Genomic DNA, 25,817 nt, shown 5'->3' on the forward strand with positions numbered 1-25,817 from the left:
CCCCCCAAAATGAACAACTAAAAAAGAACTACATATTCACATTAATTCTCCTATATACTGTAAGAAAATGTTTTTGTTAAAATACAATTGTATTTCAATCTAATTACAAAGTTTTGATTATTAAACCCCGTTTCCTTTGTCCAGAGGGAGGAAAGTAGTGTCTTTTTATTGTAATATGCAGTGCCATTTATCATAACTAACTTTAATTGTTGTCAAATATTTCTGAATATTGATATCTTTATGTAAATCTTTCAAAACTGTACATGCTTTACTGATTTTATCAGCATAATTAGCCCTGTAATCAATTTTCTAATTTATAGATTAACATTCATCATCATAAATCAACAATTACTTCATCTTAACTGAGGCATTAAATATGAATTAAAATATTTTACAATAAATGCCTTCAAAGTAATCCAATGAAATGTCAGGCAAATATACTTATCACCACCTGAAATGATTTAATATCTCATATTCTGAAACCCTTCCCTTGATTTATAAATAGTGATTTTGAATTTGCTTACTAGAAAAGCTGCATTCAAAAATTAGATATTAAAGATAAAAAAATTAAGAAAAATAGCTAATTTAACTTTGTTCTCTGTAATGTACACAACTTGGTTATTATCTCTGCCTGTTTAAAAGTAATGATTTGGCCTTGGGCCACCCTTAGGATTCACCTCTTTCCTACTTTTTTCATAATGTAGAAAATAAAATAATCAGAAATTGGATAGGATTGCTTTAAGACTGATTTGATGTGTTGAGTGTCCATTTGATGTGCCTTCCACATAATTAAGGAAATATTTTTAAAACCTTCTACTGCAACACTATTTTCAAACATGAACATTTGAACATATGAATTAGGAGCAACAGTAGGCTACTCCACTCCTCCTTCCTGCTCTGCCATATATGTTGATTTGTTTGTAACTTAAGTTCCATACACACCTCTCGTCACCCTGCTCATTAAGAACACTATAAAAGTGTTCGACTAGGCTTTTGGATCGATTAGGCTTATACTCACTGGAATTTAGGCTTATACTCCGTGGAATTTAGAAGATTGAGGGGGGATCTTATTGAAACGTATAAAATTCTAAAGGGATTGAACAGGCTAGATGCAGGAAGATTGTTTCCAATGTTGGGGAAGTCCAGAACGAGGGGTCACAGTTTAAGGATAAAGGGGAAGCCTTTTAGGACTGAGATGAGGAAAAACTTCTTCACACAGAGAGTGGTGAATCTGTGGAATTCTCTGCCACAGGAAACAGTCGAGGCCAGTTCATTGGCTATATTTAAGAGGAAATTAGATATGGCCCTTGTGGCTAAAGGGATCAGGGGTATGGAGAGTAGGCAGGTACAGGGTTCTGAGTTGGATGATCAGCCATGATCATACTGAATGGCGGCACAGGCTCAAAGGGCGGAATGGCCTACTCCTGCACCTATTTTCTATGTTTCTATGTAAAAGTATCAGAGGACTCTGTGCCACTACCATTAAAAGAACAGCGTACCAGACTCATGATACACTGTGGTAAAACTCTGCTAAACAATCAGTGGCCACTTTATTAGGTACACCTGTATACCTATCTGTTGTAAGCATCTAACAAGCCCATCATGCAGCAGCAACTCACTGCACTAAAGCATGCAGACATGATCTGATCAAGAGATTCAGTTGTTGTTCATACCAGATATCAGAATTGGGAAGGAATGTGATCTAAGTGACTTTGACCATGAAATGATTGTTTGTGCCAAATGGCATGGTTTGAGTTTCTCAGAAACTGCTGATCTCCTGGGATTTTCATGCCTAAAAGTCTCTAGTGTTTAGAGAGAATGGTGCAAAAAACAAAAAAAAACACATCCAGTGAGCTGCAATTCTGAGGGCAAAAATGCCTTATTAATGAGAGTGGTCATAGGAGATGGCCAGACTGGTTCAAACTGAGAGGAAGGTGGCAGTATTACAGCAGTGGGTGTGCAGAAGGGCATTTCTAAATATACAACATTTCGAACCTTGAAGTGGATAGGTTACAGCAGCAGAACATCACCATTATACATGGTGGCCAATTTATTAGATACAGGAGGTATATCAAAGTGTACAAGATGTAGTCATATAAAAAACTGATACAAATTTTAGATTCCCTCACAACGGGAAACATTAAACCTGATTCTGATTATAACACAAACACACTGTGAAGGGCTCTCAGGATTTTATATATTTCAATCATGTCTCCTTTATTCCTTTATTTTCTAAGGGCAGCAAGTTCATGCCTAACTGCCCAAATTTTCCTGAAATAACAAACAAACTATTCTATGTATTAAAAATGAAAACAGCTATTAGATTATTTGCAGTTTTTCCAAAATGTATACAGTGATCTGGAATCGGAGTCCATCCATTGCAAGGGCAATAAATAAGAAGATTAAGAATATGATTCTTTAGTTATAATTAAGTACTAAATAGTCAGATACATGATACCACAATAAAAACGGCACCAACACAGCAGCATAAGTGACATGATCAAATGCCACGTCCCTTGTCTGACCTCAGTCAGCTCTGTGGTTATACAATAAACCTCAGATCCCACAAGTAGCTCTTCTTATATTAAGCACCACTATAAATATAATGAAAATGATCAGTTAGCTCTGTTTATAGCTCAAGTATTTACTTTTTTCTCATTAGACTGTAATGCATAACAAAACTGTGCTGAAAGGAAATACTATAAACACGAATGTCATTCTACCAGAAGAAATGTCAGCAGATCTACAAGAGGTATTGCAGCAACTAAAAGAACTGTTTCTGGTGGCCAAGACCTAGAGTTAAAACACTAACAATCAAAGCCATTTTTTTAAAGAATAATCACTCTTACATTGTTAAACAAACATAGCAGGATACAATTTTTTTCATCATGTATGGTTGGGGGGAACTCACAGAGAACTGTCAAGCAAAGCTTAGAAATTAAGCAGAAATCCATACTTTGGCCACTTGCCATAGGGAATCAATTTATCCACTATAATGTGCTCTTGCATAGCTGTTGGGAAGGATCATTTTTATAATTATGATCTGTAACTAGACCACAGGGTGACCCATTGGGGGCACCCTTTGAGAGAAGGGTAGTGCAGTCTGATGTGACCAGAAGGAACATTAAATTTTCATGAACTCTATCGGTATCGCTTTGCTTTGGAAATTGAAGAAGAAAACCTCAGTTTATTAAAGAAGAATGATGTGTAGCAAGGCAAATATAGCTCCCCCTCGTTTAATGAAGGACACTTTTAATGGCATCATTTCTGGTTGATCTGCATCCCTTGTGCCTCTCGTTGTCATTCTGGGGATGTGCAGTCCTTTCATCTGCAGTCTCTTGATCTCTTCTGCTGTTTATTCTTTGTCTCTGATCTTGGAGACGTGCATTTCTCAGTTCCTTTGTCTCTTCCTCTCTCCTTCTTCTGTGCCTGTTTTTGTCATTCTGGAGATGTGCCGCACTTTCATCCCCCATCTCTTCATTCCTTCTGCTGTTTGTTTTTTTGTCTCTGATCTTGGAGACGTGCATTTCTCAACTCCTTTGTCTCTTCCTCTCTACTCCTTCTGTGCCTGTTGTTGTCATTTTGGAGACATGCATGCCTCTCCTCCTCTGACTCTTCTTCTCTCATCTTCTCTGTCGTGACTCTTTGATCCTGGAGTCATGCAGCCCTGGCCTCATTCGATTCTTGTTCTCTCCCTCTCCTTGCCACTTCCCAACGATGTGTGGCATCATCTCTTGACCATAATGTCCCCCTTCTCTTTCCACACGGCATAATTAGGCTGACCATATTTTTTTTACCCTAATGCTGGACAGAAGATACGAAGCAGTAACACCAAAGCCTCCAGGATGCTGATTATTCTTGATGATGTGGTTGGCACTCTCCTAAATGGACGTGATATAGTCACCGCTGTCCTTTGACTGCAGCAAAGAGTTTGATGGGTGTCTCAAAGTACATCATTACAACAAGATTTAATTACCTCTTATTGATGGGTGGCAGTTAGATCTGTCCCAATCCTGCACGTACTGATGGTGATCAGCAAAATGTGATCGCTCGAAATACAGCTGCCGTGCCCTTTTGCTCCATTGGTGTTGCTGCTGCTGAGAACATTGTGAGTCGCTTCTGAGGCTTGCAGTGTGCATGCGTCATGGTGTCGCATCGCGGTTTCCATCATGGCGGACATCAGGTGAAAGTGGGGCTGTTGATTTTGGCGAGTGAGCAATTTTATACGAATAGTTAACACTGAAATTTGCCTGCATTCTGTAAGCTAGTGCATTTTAAGTCAATTCAGTCAAAAATAGTGCTGCTGTAATGCACCATTTACACTAATTGGAGGTCACAAACAGACAAACAGAGCATGAAAGTTTTAGTAGTATATAGATACACAAAATACTGGATATTCACTGGGTGTTAAGTTTCCCATAAGGAACAAGAAATGAGCATCAGGAACTTCAGGACAGCTAGAATGGCCCACCATCAATTTCAGAAACTACTCAAACAGTGCAGCATGAATATAGTTTCAAAGAGTTTACATCTAGGTAAACGTCAGCAGGGGTAAAGATGTCCAAAAGCTTCATAAACTACAGAAAACTATATTTATGCTGATTTTTTGCAGGGTTTCCACATGATTACCATCAAATTACAATATATTTTTGTTTCTTCTTTCTTACTTATATTCTTAGAAACAGATTTTTTAATTTCCCAAAATACAAAATATAAAGTTGCTTTGGAAACTTTTCCATTCTGTAGAATGTAAGATGCTTAACTATTTACAGTTTAATCATAAAATAGTGACTGCAGTCTTGGATACACTCATGTGGGAATGTATGAGAAAAAAATAACTTTGGAAGCTCCAATTCACCTGGGAATGCTCCAAAGCAGTTCCACCAGAGTTTGGAAACTGAACTACAGAAAACTTAGGTCATAGAGATGTGCCTCTTGGTGACAAGTTCAGCTTATTGATTCCATGGATCTAAATAATGCAGACACCTTCCAAGTTGCCAGAAGGAAAACAGAAAGAGGGATTATTGTACATTGTGTCAATTTGGAGAAATAAATACAAAAGCTAAATATCAATGCTTCATTTTTAGTATGTTATTCTTCTGGATAAGTGGCAATAACTTTAAGGAACTAAAGTACTTCCACTACAATAGACGTTACAATAATTATTCTTATTATGATACTTGTTTGGTAATCTTAAACCCAAGACTTAAACATAAGTTAACAAGAACCACAAGAAGCAACATACTCAAAATACTGAAGGAAATCAGCAGGTCAGGCAGCATCTAAGGAGGGAAAAACAGTCGATAAACTGGGGGAGGGGAGGAGTACATGCTGATAGATGATACGTGAAGAAACCACAAGGGGTATGTCTATCAATATAGAGATAGTTGATGATAATCAACAGACCATCTATTCTATGTCAATACCAATTCTGCCGGGAGCAACTATGGCGATGATTTTCTGCTGCCATACTATTTGAAGCACAAGGAAAACTACAAGGATGCCTTTAAGAGTTAAACTGGTTCCAGATGTTCCTGCTCATACTAAATGCAGATTGTCAACAGGCAAGCTCTCACTTACTATTAACTGAAACATCTCTATGAAAAAAATAATCTAGAATAGCACACTACAGCAAGATTTGAATGATCTGTTTATCTACAAGTTAGACATAGCATAGCATAGACCAAGCTCTTGGATCTCTTTGCAAGATGGACAATTAACATCGTAACATACTGTACTTTTCAGACTCAACTATAAATCAAGTTTATTAAAGGGATGGTAGATAGAAGCAAACCCACATATGTAGCTAGATTATGATTTAGTCTACTTGTAATTATTGTTTCAGAACTGTCTCATTTTTATATGCAGCAAAAAGGGCAAGACTATAATCTTTCTGACATTTGCTTATTGAGGCAAGTATCAAAATAGCAATTTTTGCACTCTTAGTTCAAATGTGAAATCAAGAAAAAATTAATTTGGCATATTACAGAATTAAAACCTTTTCTATTGCAAATCCATGAGCAGGTAAGTATTGTGATTGTGGACTATGCAAGAAGGTATAGTTTTAGGTGCAATCTGTGGTAAATTAGTTGAGATTAGGCAAACCACTTCTACAATTATTCCAAATATCCCAGACCTTCTGATCATGATCCAGTGACCCCTGCTGGAAAGTACATGCTTCTGGCCAAATAAGACTAGATTCAGCTGATTGTGATGCCTTTCACAGTAGAAATCGGTGCTGACACTCACTCCCTGGATTAATGTACAAACATCAATCAATTTCTAGAATTGCCAATACTATGTAATCATATCTAACCTCACTGTTTTGGGTTAGATGGTGAAGATTAGAAACCTAAGCCAAATAAAAAAGGAAAAAATTGAAAAATAAAATTAATTTGTTTTGCAATAGCATCAAGAAATATGGTAGTTGCTGAAGAGCACATGTTCACAATAACTTTTTTTACGTGCCAAGTTATTTTGTAAGCAAAAGACAAATCAAGGCAATTAATTGTACAAATTCAAATTGATGAGTTTTCATAATTTATAATTATAAACTTTAATAATTTCTAAACTAAATTATAATTGTTTATAATTTATACACTTACTGATGGATATTTTGACTGATAGTCATTCACAGCAAAATCCAATAATTAATTATGGTACTATTTTAACATCTGCAAATATGCTAAAACATAAATAAAGTACATTTCAATCAATACCATAGTCTTTAATGTCATTGTAACATTTGAATTCAATAATATCAAAATATCTGCTTATTATGATTGGAATATATGATTTGTTTAAAGAGGTCTTCTCACTACCATTTCAACCATTTCAAGTTGCCTATGACAGCTGTGAAATTATAACTTTAGTCAATTGTTTTTTTAATCATTCCCATAGCCACATCTTGCTAAATTATTTCATTGAAGTCTATAATCCATTCCTTGTGTTTCACAGTACTATGCAAAATTCTTAAGCACATAGATATACCTAGGTGCCTAAGACTTTTGCACGGTTTTGTGTTTGTCAAGGTGAAATGGAGAGTGAGTTTGTAAATCTGGCAAGAGCGAAGAGTATTGGGAATGGCAAGGATGGAGTACTGCGAGAGGGGTTTTGGATAGAGAAGGAGTACAGGGGCAGGTGGTGAGGGTGGGGATGGATGGTGCGGGCACAGACACACCCGGCCCTGAGACATCATGCAAGGTCTTTTGCTTCCAAACAATTCATTTATTGATCAGAATAGAATATCCTTCTGGTGCTTCTTGCTCACTGCCTCTATTCCCAACTCTGATCCCTTCTCCCTGCCCCCTTCCACTCTCAGTCCACAACAGTGACCCATATGTGACATCACTCACATATGTCATGCTTTTTTTTGTGGCAGCATACAGTGCAATATATAAAATTACTACAGTACTGTTCAAAAATCTTAGACACTCTAACTGTATTCTGTATACATCTCTAAGACATCTGCACAGGACTGCAATTTGCTGTACTCTTAAAGGGAAAGCTTACTATTTACATATACGTCTTTCTTACATGGACCTGCCCTGGGCACAAAGTCTCCTTTCATTGATCAGCTCTATTCTACTACCACAAACAAAAGTGTCAATAGTTGACAAAAATACAACATGATACCTTCAGGTGCATTGGTACTCCTTGCATGAAATATAAATGTACTGTGTGAAGCAATAAACTATATTCATCATTTGGGTTAGAATTGAAGTTCACAACCCTATAATGTATATTTTTTAATTTAATGATTTATCCAGTTGTTATTAGACTAACCAATTTATATGTTGTTAAGAATCAGGTGAAAAAGCATTGTCAAAACTTTACCATCAGAGAAGTGGTCTCTCTTTAGCAGTTGTAACTCTGCAGTTTAAAATCTAATGATCCTAATCCTTACTGTCATTGACAACTTATTTATATATTAAATATAAATATAAATATACACACATATGCACATTAAAAATATATACATTAAAATAATTCAGCATTGTGGTTTGGAACCTGAGTCATCATATCTGAAAATCAAACCATTTATATAATCATTCTTTCAAAAGAATTTATATTCCAGTTCTTAAAAATTGTAATGAATGATTAATGCAAAGTATACACAATAGATGCTTTGGTGTTCATAAATGAAACTCAGCTTTTCTCAAGTTCACTGCACGTGGGAGTAGAAGTATGTCAGTAATTTCCATTGTTAGACACTGGTTTGGCACATCCACTTGTTTTCATCTCAGGTAGCTTCCCTTGCTCTTTATTTCATGTCTTCATTTGGTTTTAACGACACTAATAAGACATATCTTCAAACTAAAAGACCCAGTGGCAATTTCCAGTCTGATTCCTGGTCCCATTTTAGATTTTCATGGACTTTTGATAATGAATGCATGAAGTTTTGAAAGGAGTGACAGAGGTTGGGCACTTTGGTTTAGTGGGTGTGGTTGAGGGCCGTTCATGCCAACATGGAGCATGAAAATTAGATAGACTGTGTACATACACCTACTGATGCCTCTGGACATATCTTCAGTGATGTTCCTGGAATCATCGGGTGTTTTGGGTCTTTCAACATCATACATCCTCCTCCAGGTGACCCAGCCGGGGCTGTTCAGACCCCAGCTTGTGTCCAGCTGACTAGCTACTTATGAGTCCATGGCTCCCCACTTATGAGCCACAGCCAATTTGAGGCCCTCTCTGCCGCAGCAGTGGTACTGTGGATGGCTTTCCTCTTCCTCTCTTCCTCAATGCTCAAATTGCTGAAGGCTCTGGCTAAGGAACGGGCTGCAAATCCCCTACAACCAACCTCCACTGGGAGACACCTCGCTCTCCATCCAGCCTGCCGACAGTTGCTGACCAGTCCTGTGTACTTGGAGAGCTTCCTTTCAAAGGCCTCTTCCAAGTGATCTTCCCATGGGACTGTCAGCTCCAGCAGCACCACTTGCTTGGTAGACTCAGACACAAGGACAATGTCTGGTCGCAGGGTGGTGGCTGCAATATGGTTGTGGAACTTCAGCTGCCTTTCGAGGTTCACCAATAGCTGCCAGTCCCTTGCAGAGGTCAGGATGCCTGCAGATGTTCTTTTGGCAGGTATTGGCTGCTCCCCAGCTCTGACAAATGCAAAGGTCTGCTTAGAGGGTCGGGACCGCTTTGTCCACTCAACTCCTGCACTGATGGCTTCAGCAATGGTCTTCAGGACCTGATCATGCCTCCATCGGTACAGTCCCTCTCCAGGTGCCCTTGTGAAGCCGCTGAGGACGTGCTCCAGGGCTCCTCGCTTGGAACACAGTGGGCACGCAGATGACTCTGCTTTGCCCCATGGGTGCAGGTTTGATGGGCTTGGAAGTACCAAGCTGTTGTAAATAATGTGGCAAGACTGATAACTAGTCCTGCATGCCAACTACGTTCCAGCTGAAAAGGCTCAATATTTGGAACTATGGGTCCAAATCTCAATTGACAGTATTAAGTGGAACATTTTCAAAATATACAGGTTTTGACAGTTCTGGACTGCTGGATTTTGGATGTTCAACTAGAAATGTAGTCATTCCCTAAAAACATCATAAACCATGCACATACTATCATAATTGCTATTGCTATAAATATATGTAATGACTGAACAAAGAAGCCTTAGGTAGCTCTTTTAAGTCATAAAAACTTTAGAGCTTCACATTTCTAGGTTATCCTTCTTCAAACCCACTTTATTGGCAATACTGTGCTTATTTTCAGTAGGTGGTTTCACGGGGAAAGCAGTATACTTGACCTGCACCTCTGCCGAGGGATTCACAAAAGTACTATGGCAAGTTCCGGATGCACTTTACATCTGGCCTTTCACTAACCATAGCTGGCACCTGCATTGCAATCTCATTCAAATTTGTATAAGGTTTCTTGACGGAAAAGAATGCTGATAAGTGCTTTCATTTTCCTTATTTAAATTGTAATGTTTTAATTAATTCCTAGGACTTGTGCTTTTTAAGTACTTGATGTTTGTAATGTTTAGATTATTTCAATCTGTTTGAACTATTTTTAGTGTCTCTGATTGCTAGGTCTGTAGTGATCAGGGCAGTGTGGAGACATGGCCTCAGAATCCACCCTCAGTTCTAGTCACTGCTTGGCATAAAGTTCTTCCTCATTGGGAAGGCTACTTTGAAGAGCTCCCAAAGATGATCAAACTGACAGGACAACTAAAATCAAGTGAGGCCAATATTCCAAGGCTACGGATGAAAACTGGGTCGGAACAAACATAACTCAATTCAATATGTAAACATTTGGAAAACAAAATACCATAAGAGTACATCAGTTATAATAGTTACAGTATGTGAATTGTTAAAACAATGTTTTCAAGGCACCTTTTCACTTCTGTCTGTGATGTTTATTTATGTTAAAATTTGTCTATTGGTTTATTATTGTCAAATGTACTGAAAACCTTTGTTTTCAATGCCATCCATACAGATCATTTCATTACAACAGTGCACTGAGGTAGTGCAAGGAAATATAATAACAAAGAGCAGAATAAGGAGTTACAGTGACAGGGAAAGTGAGTGTCATTGGCCAATTGATTTTCTTATTGGTACTTGATGGTGACTCAAGGGCCAAATTTAAAATCAGTCCTACAATGTTTTGCTTGTAGCATTGAGAATGATTAGCTATAAAACAGACACTTAATTGTATATAAAATTAAATACAGTAAATTTTGCAAAAAGAGAGAGAAAAAATACTGAGGAAGTGTTCATTGTTCATTCATAAATCTGACGGTGGTGGGGAAAGAGGGGAAAAAACATTGAGTGGTTGTCTTCAGGTTCCTGTATCTTCTTGTTCATAGCAATAGGAAGAGGCATGTCCTGGGTGATGGGGTCCTTAATAATGGATGCCACCTTTTGAAGGTAAACTGGAAGCTGGGATAAATAGTGCCCATGATGGAGCTAGTTGAGTTTACAACTTCCTCCAGCTTTTTCCCATCCTGTGCAGTGGTCCCTTCATACCAGACTGTAATGCTCTCCATGGTACATCTATAGAAATTCGAGTGTCTTTGCTGATATACCAATTCTCCCAAAACTACTAAAAATTAGCTGCTGTCGAGCCTTCTTTACAACTGCATCACTGTGCTGGGCCCAGGATAGATCCTCAGAGATGTTGACACCTGGAAACTTGAAACTGCTCACCTTATCCACTTCTGATCCCGCGATGAAGATTGGTTTGTGTTCCTTAAGTCCTTGGCCTTACTGACGTTGAATGCAAGGTTTTTGCTGCAACACCACTCAATCAGCTGATCTACCTCACTCCTGTACATCACCTTGTCAACATCTGAAATTATGCCAACAATTGTTGTGGCTGTGGCAAATTTACAGATGGTATTCAAGCTGTGCTTAGCCACACAATGGTGGGTGTAGGGAAAGTAGAGCAGTGGGAAAAGCATGCATTCTTGAGATGTACCAGTGTTGATTAACACATGCTAACTTGAGTGCATTTCTATGTTATGTTGTCAGTCTGTTCTATTTATCATAAATTACTATGATTGCACATTTAAACAGAGACATAACATAAAGATTTTTACTCCTCCTCGAGGATGTAAGAAATAGTCAATTCAATTCAATTCAATTGATGGTCAGCGAGGAGGAGATGTTATTTCTAATCTGCAGTCTGTGGTCTCCCAATGAGGAAGTCTACAATCTATTTGAAGAGGGAGATACAGAAGCCCAGGTTCCGGAGCCTGTTGATTAGAACTGAAGGTATGATTGTGTTATATGCTGAGCTGTAGTCCATAAGCAGCAGCCTGATGCAATATTGTCCAGGTGATCCATGACTGAGTGGAGAGCCAGTGAGATTTGAATTGCTGTAGACCTATTGAGGCAATTTGCAAATGGCAGCAGGTTCAAGGCCTTTGCTTAGGCAGAAGTTGGTTCTAGCCATGACCAACCTCTCAAAGCACTTCATCACAGTTGCCGTGAGTGCCACTGTGCGATAGTCACTGAAGCATTCACCCTGCTCTTCTTGGGCACTATTGACCTTCTGAAGCAGTTGGGAACCTCCATATGCAGCAATGAGAGATTGAAGATGTTCTTCAACATTCTTACCAGTTGGGTGGCACTACAGCCCTAGCAGGTACACCATCAGGGCCTAACATCTTGTGAGGGTTCACCTTCTCGAAACATATTCTGACGACAGCCTTCAAGACTGAGGTCACAGGGTCACCAGGTGCTGCAGGGATTCACAAGGGTGTAGTTTTTACTCTCCCTTTCAAAGCATCTGTAAAAGGCACTCAGCTCATTTGGGAGTGAAGTATCACAGCTATTTATGATGTTAGGTTTAATGGCCAGAAAATCCTGCTAGAGTTAATGTGCATTCTATTCCGTTCTAACCTCGAATGGAATTGGTTCTTCGCCCTTAAAATCAGCTTCTGTAGGTTGAACCTAGCCTGCTTGTATAGTCTGGATCACTGGTCTTGAATGCCATAGACCTAGCCCTCAGCATACTACGAATCTCCTGGCTTATCCACGGCTTTTGGATCAGATATGTCTGGTATGTTCTTGAAAACTCACACTCACCCACACAGAACTTGATGAAGTCAGTGACAGTTGTAGCATATTTATTCTAACTCAAAAATAAATCCCCGACTATTGTCCAGTCCACCGACTCAAAGCAGTCCTGTAGGTGTTCCTCCACCTCCCTTGATATACCTTCTTGGTCCTCACCACCGGTGTTGCAGTCTTTAATTTCTGTCTATAAGCTGAAGTACAAGTACAGCCAGGTGATCAGATGGGTGTGGGATGGCACAGAAAGCATTCTTGATGATGGTATAACAGTGGTGAAGTGCACTGACTTCTCTGGTTCCACAGGTGCTATGTTGGTGATAGCTGTTCAGACTTCTTCAAACTGGTCTGGTTGAAATCTCCCGTAATGACAGGGGAGGTTTTTGTGTCTGGTGATTATGTTGCTCAGCTTCAGTGCATGCCTGATGTTAGTCCAAGGTGAAACGTACACCACTAGCAGGATGATGTGAAAAACTCCCTCAGGAAATAAAAGGAATGATATTTGACAGCCGAATGTTCCAGGTGGGATGAGCTGGACTGCCATGTTTTTGCAACACAATGAGTTAAACGTAAATCATACTCCACCTCTGCCTTTAAAAGACTCAGCTGTCCTGTTTTTGTGGAGAATGATGAAGCCATCAGGCGGCAGTGCTGCATTAAAAATTTCCAGTGTGAGCCATGTTTCCATTAAGCAGAATAGACAGCGGTGCCTGATGCCCCTTTGGAACTGCAATCTTGCTCTGAGGTCTTCAATGGTATTTTCCACAGACTGTACATTTGCCAGCAGGATAGTTGGGAATGCAAGACTTAAAGCCTCTGCATTTCAATTGTACCTGTAAACCAGCACGGCATCCCCTCTTCTATTTTCTTAAAGGAGAATGGCACTTGCAACCAGATTTTGTCATCCATTTTTGTTGATTTTAAGTATTGATAGACTTTTTGAAATGTCTTAAAAAGATACTTCTTACTAAAGTATCCATTGTTGTGACTGTGGATTTCAGCTATAGTATTCCTAAATGGGTATATTTGATTATTCCCATCAAAGCTGCATGCATGAAATTGCCAGTTGATGGTGCCATCTTACCTTAAGATAAGATCTAATCAGCCATCCATGTGGCAGCAACTCAATATATAAAAGCAGGCTGACGTGGTCATAATGTTCAGTTGTTGTTCAGACCCAACATCAGAATGGGAAGAAGTGTGATCTAAGTGACTTTGACCATGAAATTGTTGTTGGTGCCAGACAGGGTGGTTTGAGTGCCTCAGTTGTTCATGTACAATGATCTCTACAGTTTACAGAGAATGGTGGAAAAAACAAAAAACAACATCCAGTGAGTGGCAGCTCCATGGGTGAAAACACTTTGTTAATGAGAGAGGTCAGAGGACAAATGGCCAAACTGGTTCAAGATGACAAGAATGTGACAGTAATTCAAATAACCTCACATTACAACAGTGGTGTTCAAATGAGTTTCTCTGAATGCGTAACACATTGAACCTTGAAGTGGATGGCTAAAGCAGCAGGAGACCATGAACATACACTCAACGGCCATTTTAATAGATATAAGGACATATCTAATAAAGCAACTATTTTATTATAGTGTAAACCATAGAGCATGCAGATTGCCAATATAAAACTATTGTACTCTACGAGAGGAAACAATGTTTGACTGGAAACCAAGCATCAGAGTAATAAAACCAAAAGCTGTCAAAAGAACTTCGTCAAAAATGTAAGTGTTTTTCCATTGTCCTTTTAAATTTCACTTTGTAATAACCATGACCTGCAAACAATATAGTATCTGCATAAAATAACTCATTCAAAATTCATTACATATTTCACTTGTCATAAAACAACTAAGTAGTGAATCATAATAAATATATTACAACAATTCTAAATATCACTTGATTATATGGCAGTATTTAATTCCAAATTGATTGATACTGATGCCTGGAATGGTTAAAGAGTGGTGGGAGTGTGGGAAACAGAAAATAAAATGATGGTCATGACATCTGAGGTTCTCCTCCCAGTTTGCAGCTGGAGTGTGCAATTTTGTTTTTATTTTTGTGATCTTTAATGAGAAAATTTTCTACTGTTCCTTTGAAATCTGCAGAAAAATACTACAGAATGAACAATTCCACGGCAGTCTTTATCTCTTGTGTGATTCTTCACAATGAACACTGTCAATAGTTGTCTCTAACATCAACATTAGAGTAGAATGTCTATTCCATATAATCCAACTGCTGTATCATTGACATTTTTGTCGAGCATAGTGATACCCTGCAATGGATGCTTGATACTAGAGAGAAATTCCACTCTTCAACAAGAACAATTTGCATTTATATAACAATGATAAAATATCTTAAAGTGCTGCACAAGGACATCATAAAAGAACATGTTATCAGCAAGTAACTTTAGAAGTCAGTGGGCAAGGTAGGGCTTTTTCAAAGAGTTAGGCATCAAGAAACATGTTAAAGGAGTAAATGCAAGCGGAAAAGCAAAAGAGGTTTAGGGAATTTGGGTACATTGGACCAAAGAAACTAGATACAAGATAAACAGTAGTGAAATACACTTATTGACCACTTTATTAGGTACCTCCTCTACCTAATAAAAGTGGCAATTAAATGTATGTTCATAGTCTTTCATCCATTTCAAGGTTTGAAATGTGTGTTTAGAGATGCTCTTTTGTACTCCACTGTTCTTACATATAGTTATTTCAGTTACTGTCACCTTCCTGTCAGCATGAACCTGTCTGATTATTCTCCTCTGACCTTTCTCATTAACAAAGCATTTTTCCTCCAAAGAACTGCCACTCACTGAATGCTTTTTGCTTGTCACACTATTCTCTGTAAGCTCTAGAGACTGTTGTGCGTGAAATTCCAGAATATCAGCAATTTCTGAGAAACTCAAACCATCTCATCTGGCACCAACAATCCTCCCACGGTCAAAGTCACTAAGATAACACTTCTTCCCCCAGCTGAACCTCTTGACCATGTCTGCATGCTTTGATGCATTGAGATGCTACCACGATTGGCTGTTAGATATTTGCGTTAATGAGCAAGTGTACAGCTGTACCTAATAAAGTTGCCATTAAGTATTTAAGATGGGAATGCTCAAATGCATGGAACTGAAGAGTGCAGATGTCTTGAAAAGTTGTTGGAATGGAAGAACTTAGGAATACGAAAACTGAGTCAATAAACAAGTAATGTGGGCCAATATATGATAGATAAATGGCATAAATAGAACCAGGATTCAGGGGAAAGCATTTTGGATTAGCTCAAAATTATGGAAGAGGCAAAATGGAGTAATCCATTCCAGCATGAAGCTAACTTTCAAAATCATTTGCGCTGAGACTGGGTGAAGTTATATGATGTTACAGTGGTGAAAACAGATGTCTTAGCGAAAACATGGATATTTGTTTTCTATACTTTTCTCAGGTCAAGCAAGACACCAGGGTTACAAAACATAGAATTCACTGTGCCTCAAATTTATACTAATGGAGGTTTTGCAAAGTCAACAAATCTCCCAGTAGACAAGTTCAGACCATATCCTATATTGCAAAGTCCATTTGATGTTCCATCTGTAAGCCTTGAGCTTTTCACATTGGTAAATATTGAAAAAAATTGCTGAAACCAGCAATGCCAAATAAATAAACTGCAAGTTAATGATTTAAGATCATAAACTGCATGTGCCCACACATAACATATCATTGAAGGACTTATCATTCAACAAATACTTTGATTTTTACAATTCTACACTTTATATTTTTAAATTGTATATTGCTTCTCAAAAGTTGTCATGATGGACATTTCACCAATTCTGTTTCCTCTTTGTCCACTTCTGTAAAACTACTTAAATGAGGAACATGCTTACATTGATGTTTTATTATCTCACCATGTATGTTCAATCTATTTTGAGACAACAAGTAGTAAGATTACCTAGATACCTAGCAATTTATTAATTTAGCATTTCTACTTTCAATATATTTTGTTCAATCATCTTATGGTCAGCACCAGTTTGATCATCTGCATTTTAATTAATTCCCTTTTTGAACATTATCAATTTAACAAACTGTAACTAGAATTACAGGTATGTGCAAGGATTATTAATGTCAATTTCTCCCTGTTTCTGCAAATGTATCCATCCTTATAACGTCCTCTTCTGTGATAACTTTTCATTATTGGTTTTAATTGCTGCACTGTTGATGACTGGCATAAGCACCGACTCTGCCATGGATTTTGGCCACCTTTGAGGGTGGGCAGCTCAAGAGGTTCAGTAATCATGCTCAAGAGTATGCGCGTGGCATCCACGTTCCAGGAAAGAAGGTTACAATTTAGATTGACACTGCAAAACAGCAGTATTAGTTTAGTATTAAGTTACTGCTTCTGAGCTGTGATATCAGCGTTACCTTTTAAATTGAGTGTTATAGTTAGTGGTTCTGTCGGCCCAGCTTTCATTATTTTTCATTTTGTTCTTATCAAATCTCAGCGAACTGTTCATTCTGCTGTTGTGTCCCTCCGTACTTGGGCTGTCACCAAACACTGAAAGTCAGCAAGACTCAATCCAGTGGAGAAGGAACAGCTGATCTCAGGCCTGAGTTTCATTGGGAGAGAAGTTCAAGTCAGTGGAGCCCGAGTTGGCAGAAGTGGTTTCAGCGGTGCAACAACTACACACAGAGTGGCAAGCCTAGATTAAACTGAAGTTCACTTGTCAGATAGAGGAAAAATTAAGGTCAGTGGAGTCTGGGTTTGTTGGAAAGGCTTGTGCAGAGTGAAAACTATCTTCAGAATGGCAAGGCCCCTCCAAGCAAAAAGAACAGGTCTCAGCATTTATAGTGATGGTTGAGCAGCTAGACAGCCAGAATCAGCCACAATTAGGCAGCCTTCAGCTCGGACAGTCCCACTCCCAGCATTTCCCACATACTCCAATTTAACAGTCTCATCAGACTCAGCCACTAATGCCCCAACTCCCTTGGCAGTTTACAGATCAAAACCATGTATTCCTCTGCCAGGCAGATACTCCAATAACCCCAACAGATGCAGGAACTTTATTACCAAGTCCAGCCAAGTCAGTTTGGTGATGATATGTGTAAACCAGTGAAGCCCTACCTAGCCTGTTCAACAGGGTAGAGAACAAGGTTCCCCTACAGCCCAGTCTTTCCAACAATTCACAGTTAAGTTCAAGAAAGTGCTTGATCTTCCAATGTGGGTTCAGAAGGCTGCCCACTGACTTCTGAACCTATGACAATGAGGGACTATGCAGTAAAGCTCCACACACTTGCAACAGGGATGGGGTGGAATGAGAGATCCCTCGTTGCTGCTTTCCGGCATGGGCTGAGCTCAGGGGTCTGGCATTAGATCCACAGTGCGCTAGCTGATAAATCTGGCCATTCGAATAGACAACCAGGTAAGTGAGTGGCGCAGAGAGAGAATGCCCAAGCTTCCTGCTCATTAGATCACCACCTATCTCCAACTCCCCCCCCCACCACCCAATATGCAGTCTGCAGAGGAGTCCATGCAGGGTGGGAGGGCCTGCACGTATCTCGGGAGGAACGAGACCAGCGCAGGAAAGCTGGTTGCTGCCTCTCCTATGGCAATTCCAGACACTTTCCAAGCATCACGTCCCAAGAGCCAGTAAAAGAGCTGGTGCTTGGCCTTTCTGAGCTAACTCAACACAACCCACAGGTCGATCGGTCCCTAAAGGCACTCCAAGACCTCGAGGATTGGGAGGGGTGTGGCCCAGAGGCACTTTCTTGGGTTCCAGCTCATGTCATCCTGGATGTACCTACTTCCAGTAGGCACAGGTCTCTGACACGTCAGGAGCAGTGCATGGGGTGGAAGGGGGGGCTTGTCACAACCATGGATCCTGGGCACCCTCACAGCTGGGCAGCTGAAAAGGGTCAGCAATCACACTTGTGAGGGTGCACATTCCAGGCAATTAGGGTTTCTTTGTGGTTGTATTTAATTCCTTTCCTTTTTGTTACAGTCTTGTCAAGTCTTGACCATGTTCTGGGACAGAACATTCTAATTTAGATTGACTCTGCAAAGCAGCAGTATTAGTTCAGTATTTAGTTACAGCTTCCAAGTTGCAGTGCCAGCGTTAACTTTTAGTTTGAGAGTTTTAGTTAGCGGCCCTGTTCGCCTTGAGTTTATTATTTTTCCTTTTGTTCTGTACAGTTCTTATTAAAACTCAGTGAACTGTTCATTCTTCTGCTGTGTCTCCCCCTCAGCACTTGGACTATCACCTAACACCGAGTCAGTGACAATATCTTCAGCTGCCACAGGCCTAAATTCTGGAATTACGTACCTAATCCTCCCTGGTTCATTACTGCTCTTTCCTTTTCCAAAAAAAAGGCCCTTAAATCTTGCCCCTTTGACCTTGCCTTTGATTTCTGTGCTTCAAAGTTTAACTGTTGTTTGATTAGGGAATTAAGCAGAATGAAGTTAATTCTAGGCTTCACTTTCTAACTGTTCAGCACACAGTGACTGGATTTTTTTCACTCTTTTTATGATTGTTTTACGGAAGTTACTAAATATATAATCAAATGGGTGATGCATACTTAATATGCCTGTAGGATAACAGACCAAATGTGCTAACTGGACGGTGGATTTTATTCTATAGATTTATAAATCAATCAAGAGGAGTGAAGAAAAGATTACATAGAGAAAGCAAAAAAAGTTGGACCTAGTAATCAAGTGCTCTATGGTTTGGGTATAAAGATGAGTAACAGAGAACAGCACTCCCTGGGCCTAAAAAAGAAATTGAAAACAAGCAACAAAACGCTGACCTTACCATAAACACAAGAGAATCTGCAGATGCTGAATGACGTACGCAACTGCAACAGCACTAAGTTAGCTAGTATGATCATAAGTATCACAGCTTTTAGGTAAATGCAGTGTTAAAGTGGCCTCGTTTACAGATAAATTATTCAAACACTTTCACTGTATAGAACAGTAGATGCTTGGTTTGGGTTAGACAACAAATTTACTGTCAGTTGACCATGAACAATGAAACTAGTGTCTGAATGATCTAGTCAAACCCAAAGTTACAATGCTAACTTTGGAAATGATGTGTTTATTGTCAATTGTAAGCACTATTTTATATCCAGCTTTATAAATATAATTTAATTCATCACTAAATTTATTTCTAGCATTATTTGCTGTTGATAGTGATGTTACTACACACAGAGCTTTGAATAGCTTTTGTACATTGTTAAAATATACGCAGACAATAATTTTTAATATCAAAATATTTATCACCACCTGCAAACAGGTTAAACAGATTGAACATTATATGGCAACTCTAATATTAGCATTCTGTGTGAAGAATCACAAAACAGGAAAGGACACTCTGGAATTGTATTACTCGTTTCTTCTGTAGATTATTTGGCCACATTGAAACAATCTATCATTAAAGAGCACAAGTAGAAATTTGTTCCAAAATCTGAAATCTTTACATAAATTATTGAATATGAAGGTACAAGCAAACCCCAAATCAGGGGTTCCCTACCTTTTGTATACGGTGGACATGTACCATTAACTGAAAGCCATGTTGGGAACCCCTGCCCTAAATGATGTTCCTGGGATATGCACTGATTTAAAGCTAATGTAGCAGAAGAAGGAATGATCAAAGAGGTTCTTATCTTGCATCAGAAATCAACCTTTTAGTGACTAATTATTGAATTACACTACTAGAGGCTGCAGTAGGCTGGAAGCGTGGCCACTGACTCCCGGCCATGATCCAAGCCAGGTGCAGCGGGCTGCCACAGGCAAACAGGCCTGAAGCCCAAACTCTACAACACCTGACTGCACTTTGAGAGTTTTTAAATGTCTCACATAATCATTTAAAAAAATAAACATTGTATGATTTGAAAATGAGTAAAAGTTAAGAAATACTATTCTGAATTAAAACATTAAATTCTAATGAATAATTACAACATTGAAAGAAAGTAAATTGTAAGGCACTTCCCTGTAAATTCATCCATCCTCCCTCCCCATTAGGCTAGTAATTCTCGTCAAATGAATGGGATCACTACCTCTATGCCCCCCTTCCATGGAGTAAAGCTGACGCGGTTGCAAAGTGCACTTACACCCTCTCCTTATTGATCATGGTTCAATGGAAAGTTGAGCAAAGGAGCAGATATTCAGATGTGCTGCCATCTGACAACCAGCTGATCTTGGGCTTCTACATCCCGTGCACAGAATCTGCAGTGATGTGGATGCCTGATCTTTTCAGGTTACAAGTTACCAGTCAGCACAATTTCAGCTATTGAAAGACTAATGATATAATTTTATCTGTATACCATCTCACATCAGTTGGTCTTTAGTGAAGTATTAATCAGCCAATAGGCAGCGGTGTTTAAGTGTGCTCCGGTGTCTGGGTAGCTAGCCTGAGCACTTTTAAAGCTTCTTATTTATTGTCAAGGGAAGTCCAGCAACAACCTGTTCACCTTCAGTTGCACTCGGGACCACGGTGCAGAACTCCCTTATTGCTGCTGTATCTACGACCTGTCAAATTCGTGTTCCAAAGGGTCAGCGCATGAATTGTGCACGTTTTATAAAGCAAAACGAAATCAACGTCGGTTAATCGCAAATCTAACTCCGACAAATACACCTGTACACATCATGAGTATATTACCACTGCAATCCAGTAAATATAAACAGACTAGGGAGGCGCTGAGGTTAGCTAAATAATGCATAACTATTACGGCACAATTTTAGGTTTGAAAATACTCGACTAGTGAAAACACAATGCGGAGAACTCCTTTCATCTCTTACTGTGTACACATAAGGGCTGAAATAAAATGATTAACGACCCCGGGACAAGATTATCATCGGTACACATGACCAGGCTATCGGAACACTCATTGTGCAAAGAATACCTTGTCGAAAGAGGTAAGGATCTAATGTGGTTAAACGAACTATTACAACGAAAGCATGCAGATCCTACGAAATGCAGCGGCCTTTCTGCCACAGCATCAAGAAAAACACCGACAGCAAGAGATGTAAGAGGCAGTGCGTCCCAGTTGATAAATTATATATTGCGCGGTCTGGAGTCTGCAACTGGGCAACGCCGTTCAGTTAATGTGATTATCATAGAATCCCAAATATATTTGCAAGGCATTTATAAGATAAATTGATATCCACGTTGATGCGATGTTCAGTCGAAAGAAAATTCAAGTACTCACAGCGTCACCGTTTTGCTGGGCAGGAGGCTGGGTTGCAAAGTTTCTAACAACTCTCCACGACTGCAGACCACTTTTATTCGGATGATTTGCCTGCTGGGTCCCTTCGACCGCTCGCTGGTGCAACTACAACTATCTATGATCAAGTCAGGGCAGTTTCTGTTGGCGGCTATTATTCCAAATAATCCAGCTATTAACTGCATCAAATACAAAAATCTCATCGTGGATCAGTCGTCGTCTTTAGTACTGATCTAATGTCCTCGGAGTGGCTCATATCTCAATGCTTCCAGGAACAGCAGGTTAGTGACCATTCCGGCCGTTCTCTTCGCTGACAGTCTGCAAAGTTGACAGATCTCGTTTAATGACTTTCCTTTGCCAGCAGTTCGCTTTTCGCCAACTGTTGATGCAAAGTTGCTGGCTCCCGACTCAGGAAATGCAGCGCGGTTCACATTACTGGCGTTGTTCCGGAGTTTTGATGTGTGTCACTCGATTAGACAGGAGAACGTTACACGATTTCCTGCACAACTTCTCGGAGCAGCAATGACAGCGCTACATTTGCCCCGAAGTTCACGCCTTGATTTTTGTTGCTATAGCGCAGCTGGCTAGACTCAACCCATCCTTTAAATATGTTTTCTTCACGCGAAGCATTTTACGGTTCTCCAGTCACCGCGGGCCTAATGAGCTGTTTATTTCCTGGTGCCGAGTATGAAGACTTTTCCTCACAGAACTTCCCGGCAGAGCCAGAGTTAGCCGGCCAACAGGTCCGAGCAGCGCGGCGGCGCGCAGCAGATCCAGATGTGCACAGACCTCCCCATCAGCAGAGCTGTCAATGTCCTGACGCGCCGGGGAGCTGTGGCCGCCCAGCCGGCCGGCCTTAAAGTTACAGCACACCTTTCTCTCGGCTCACTGTGGGGAGACCGGGAACCAAGTGGGCTGGAGCGTGCGATGGCTCACTGGCGGGACCGCGTTTCCTCAGGCGCCGTTTGCACCCGACTCCAGCAACGTTCGCCCAGCATAGTTCATCAGCCAGACTGGAAAGGGCCCCAGTGCACAAAAGGAAACTTTGTGTGTGTGCGCGCGGGGAGACATGCTGCGATTCACGTGACTAAGTGAGAAAGGATACGACCAAAATTACTGACCTATGTCTGTGTTTGTACCGTTACTTTAACGATCTGTCAAGTGGAATTCACTGGAAACGGGCCTCGCATTCATGTTTAAAAATAAACGCAACTCCACATGTTTAAGTGAGCTCTAACACCCACCGCTGTATGCATTTACATTTTTTATGTTTACAAAATATTGATGACATTTTTTATGGAAACCTGCTTTATAACTTAAATCTTAAACACTGGGTGTGGCATACTTAGGAAAGAAACTGGAAGAATCTGGGTGATGTACTAAATACGTAGCTTTTTATGGTCAGTGCGAAGCCTATGTACTTTTCGTCTGTTTTGGCTAGGATTGAGGGAACCGTAGCAAACTTGGTACATCAAAAAAACCCATGAAACTGTAACAGCACTACTATGTTCGCTAATTCTCGTGATTGTTAACGGGCTCTTATTAACAGAGTTATAACCAAATGAAATGAGCGTTTTAGCACTTGGGAAGCATCTGCCTAATGCAATCTGCAGAGCAGTTTATACAATACAGTTTACTAGCCACCGGGAGTTGCGCAGGCAACTTATTTTCTTTGCAGGGTTTTGAACATTTTCATGTCCAGCAATAATTTGGTCGCAAACGTGTCTTTCTCAACTAGGATCACTGTAACAGATGGACTTATTATTGAGACTTTGCTTTGCACTAATTGCCCACCTGTTTCCTTTATTATGTCTGTATTACAAAGTTCAAGAATACTTCTGCAAATGTAGGTATCAGGTTTTAATTGGGATGCAGCTTCACATCTCAAGTGGACTCCCAGACATTATTTGAAAATAAAAGTAAGGAACTCCATCTATGGCAGTACTACAGAAATTAGATTAACTTGATCTCATTGCTTCTCACTATTGTACATAAATGTCTTTCCATTCCTGATGAAGGGTCTCAGCCTGAAACGTCGACTTTTCTCTTTCCCATAGATGATGAGTTCCTTCAGCATATTGTGTGTGCTTTAGATTTTCTCATGTTTCTGGTACGTAAATATCTGTCGGGTTGCTAATAGCACCGCAGGTTCTTCACCTCAATTCAATGCGTACAACTTGCCTTGAGATAATCTTGAAAAGCAATCTAGGGCTTTTATAAATACAATTTTTTACAGAATTCTTTTTCAGAAAGACCCCCAAATAGTAAGTTAATTTAAGGAAAGTAGGTGCTTCATCTTAGCTGTCTGCCTTTGATTATAACCTATGACATTCCTATATGGCCGTTGCTGCTCAATTACTTTTGTTAGAATAACATTTTCACGAAAAGTACGAGTGTCGTCTCAGTTACTACAAAAGGAGAAGGAATGATCTACGTATGGAGATTGGGGGTAACACAAAAACTTAAGAAGAGAGTAGGATTGCTTTGAGGCACTCCGAAAAAGATACAAGCTATGTTTCACACAGATACCTCAACATACCTAGGGGTGATTGATAAGTTCATGGCCTATGGTAGAAGGAGACGGGTTATACAGCTCTCGTTACATGCACATGCAGTTCAACTCTGAGTGATTATGCAGAAGGTTTGAAGTTAATAACTCATCCGGGTGATTGATAAGTTCATGGCCTATGTTAGAAGGAGACGAGTCATTAACTTAAAATGTTCTACATAATCACTCAAAGAGTTGAACTGCACGTGCATGTAACAAGAGCTGTATAACTCATCTTCTTATACCTTAGGCCTCGAACTTATCAGTCGCCCCTGCTGTGGACGCTTTCTGGAGGTCCAAGATCCACATGCTCCACAACCGCCGAACTAAGTGTATAAATGTAGGAGGGGGCTATGTTGAAAAATAAATGTGGTAGGTTTTTTAAAGTTGATTCCTTCTACTTGGGCCACAAACTTATCAATCATCCCTCATAGTGATAACAGCAACTGATATCTAAAGATAGCATATTTCCCAAATAATCTTACTTCTCATATTAAATATCTTTGAAATTGATTCTAAATTCATAATTAGCATTTCTCTGATTTAAACTCATGATTTTGCTATAAAATTCAGTGACCTTCATGTTTTGTGAATTGCTGATCTGCAATGACCAAACAAGGTAAATAATTAGTATAAATATTAGATATTAGTATACCATCTGTAAAGTTCCATCTCTTTCCTAATTATTCCCAATTTGTAAAACTTCAACCTACTATGACATTTATTTACCAACTGAAATTCGTCACCGCGCCAATTATAAATTGTCATAACTCAATTCCTATCAAAGTGTATCTGGAATCTTCAAATTACTTAATTGCAATATTTTCACAATGTGGTATCAAATCTGAAATTTGATCTCATTAGGTTTCATTTAGCTGACATTAGATGGTGTAACTGTGGAAATTACAGGTTATCTCTGTGCTCCTAAACTGAAGGGAATTTCATCTCTTCAGATTTCTGTTCTTAGCTGCCATCTTTTGACCACGAGTTATGAAGTGAAGATGTATGGCGTAATCCTTTTTTAAGGTTTCTGATGGCTGTTGCCAATCAATCTGTATCTGTCACAAGTTAGTAATCTCATAGAACATTACAGCACAGGAACAGGCCCTTAAGCCCACAGTGTTGTGCCATACCAATTAAATTAGTAATCAAATAGCTAACTAAACTAATCTATTCTGCCTACACAATATCCATATCCTATTTTTCTCACATTGATTAGCCTATCTAAACTGCTCTCAGAAGTCCCTAGTGTATCTGCTGCTACCATCACGCCAGGCGACACATCCCAGGCACCCATCACTCTGTGTAAAAACTCTGCCCCACACATCTCCTTTAAAATGTTTCACCTTAAGTGCATTGCAGGCCAAGAGTTAAGGTCACAAGCTGACGTGTAATTTAATATTTTTCTTATCAGTATGCATTTAATTCCACACTTGTTTGAACTAATACATTGATTCAAATGATGTAATTTCACCGGGTTTTGATTAGAGGCAATGTATTTAACTGGTCCATCCCACATCATTAATGCTGTGATTTATATGAATG

General features: G+C 39.5%; 1 protein-coding gene across 2 annotated transcripts in view; it reads right to left on the reverse strand.

Moving 5' to 3' along the window:
* Positions 1 to 23,497, reverse strand: part of LOC132379568 (adhesion G protein-coupled receptor A3) — a 531,961-nt gene extending 508,464 nt beyond the window's left edge. For both annotated transcript variants that reach the window (XM_059947630.1, XM_059947629.1), the window contains exon 1: positions 21,710 to 23,497. In XM_059947630.1, coding sequence (XP_059803613.1) covers positions 21,710 to 21,927 — 218 coding nt within the window. In that variant the 5' untranslated portion in view covers positions 21,928 to 23,497. The remainder of the gene's footprint in view (positions 1 to 21,709) is intronic.
* Between the last annotated feature and the right edge of the window lie 2,320 nt (positions 23,498 to 25,817).

The sequence above is a fragment of the Hypanus sabinus genome, chromosome 22 (assembly GCF_030144855.1).
Source record: "Hypanus sabinus isolate sHypSab1 chromosome 22, sHypSab1.hap1, whole genome shotgun sequence".
In the NCBI taxonomy this organism is placed as follows: Eukaryota; Metazoa; Chordata; class Chondrichthyes; order Myliobatiformes; family Dasyatidae; genus Hypanus; species Hypanus sabinus.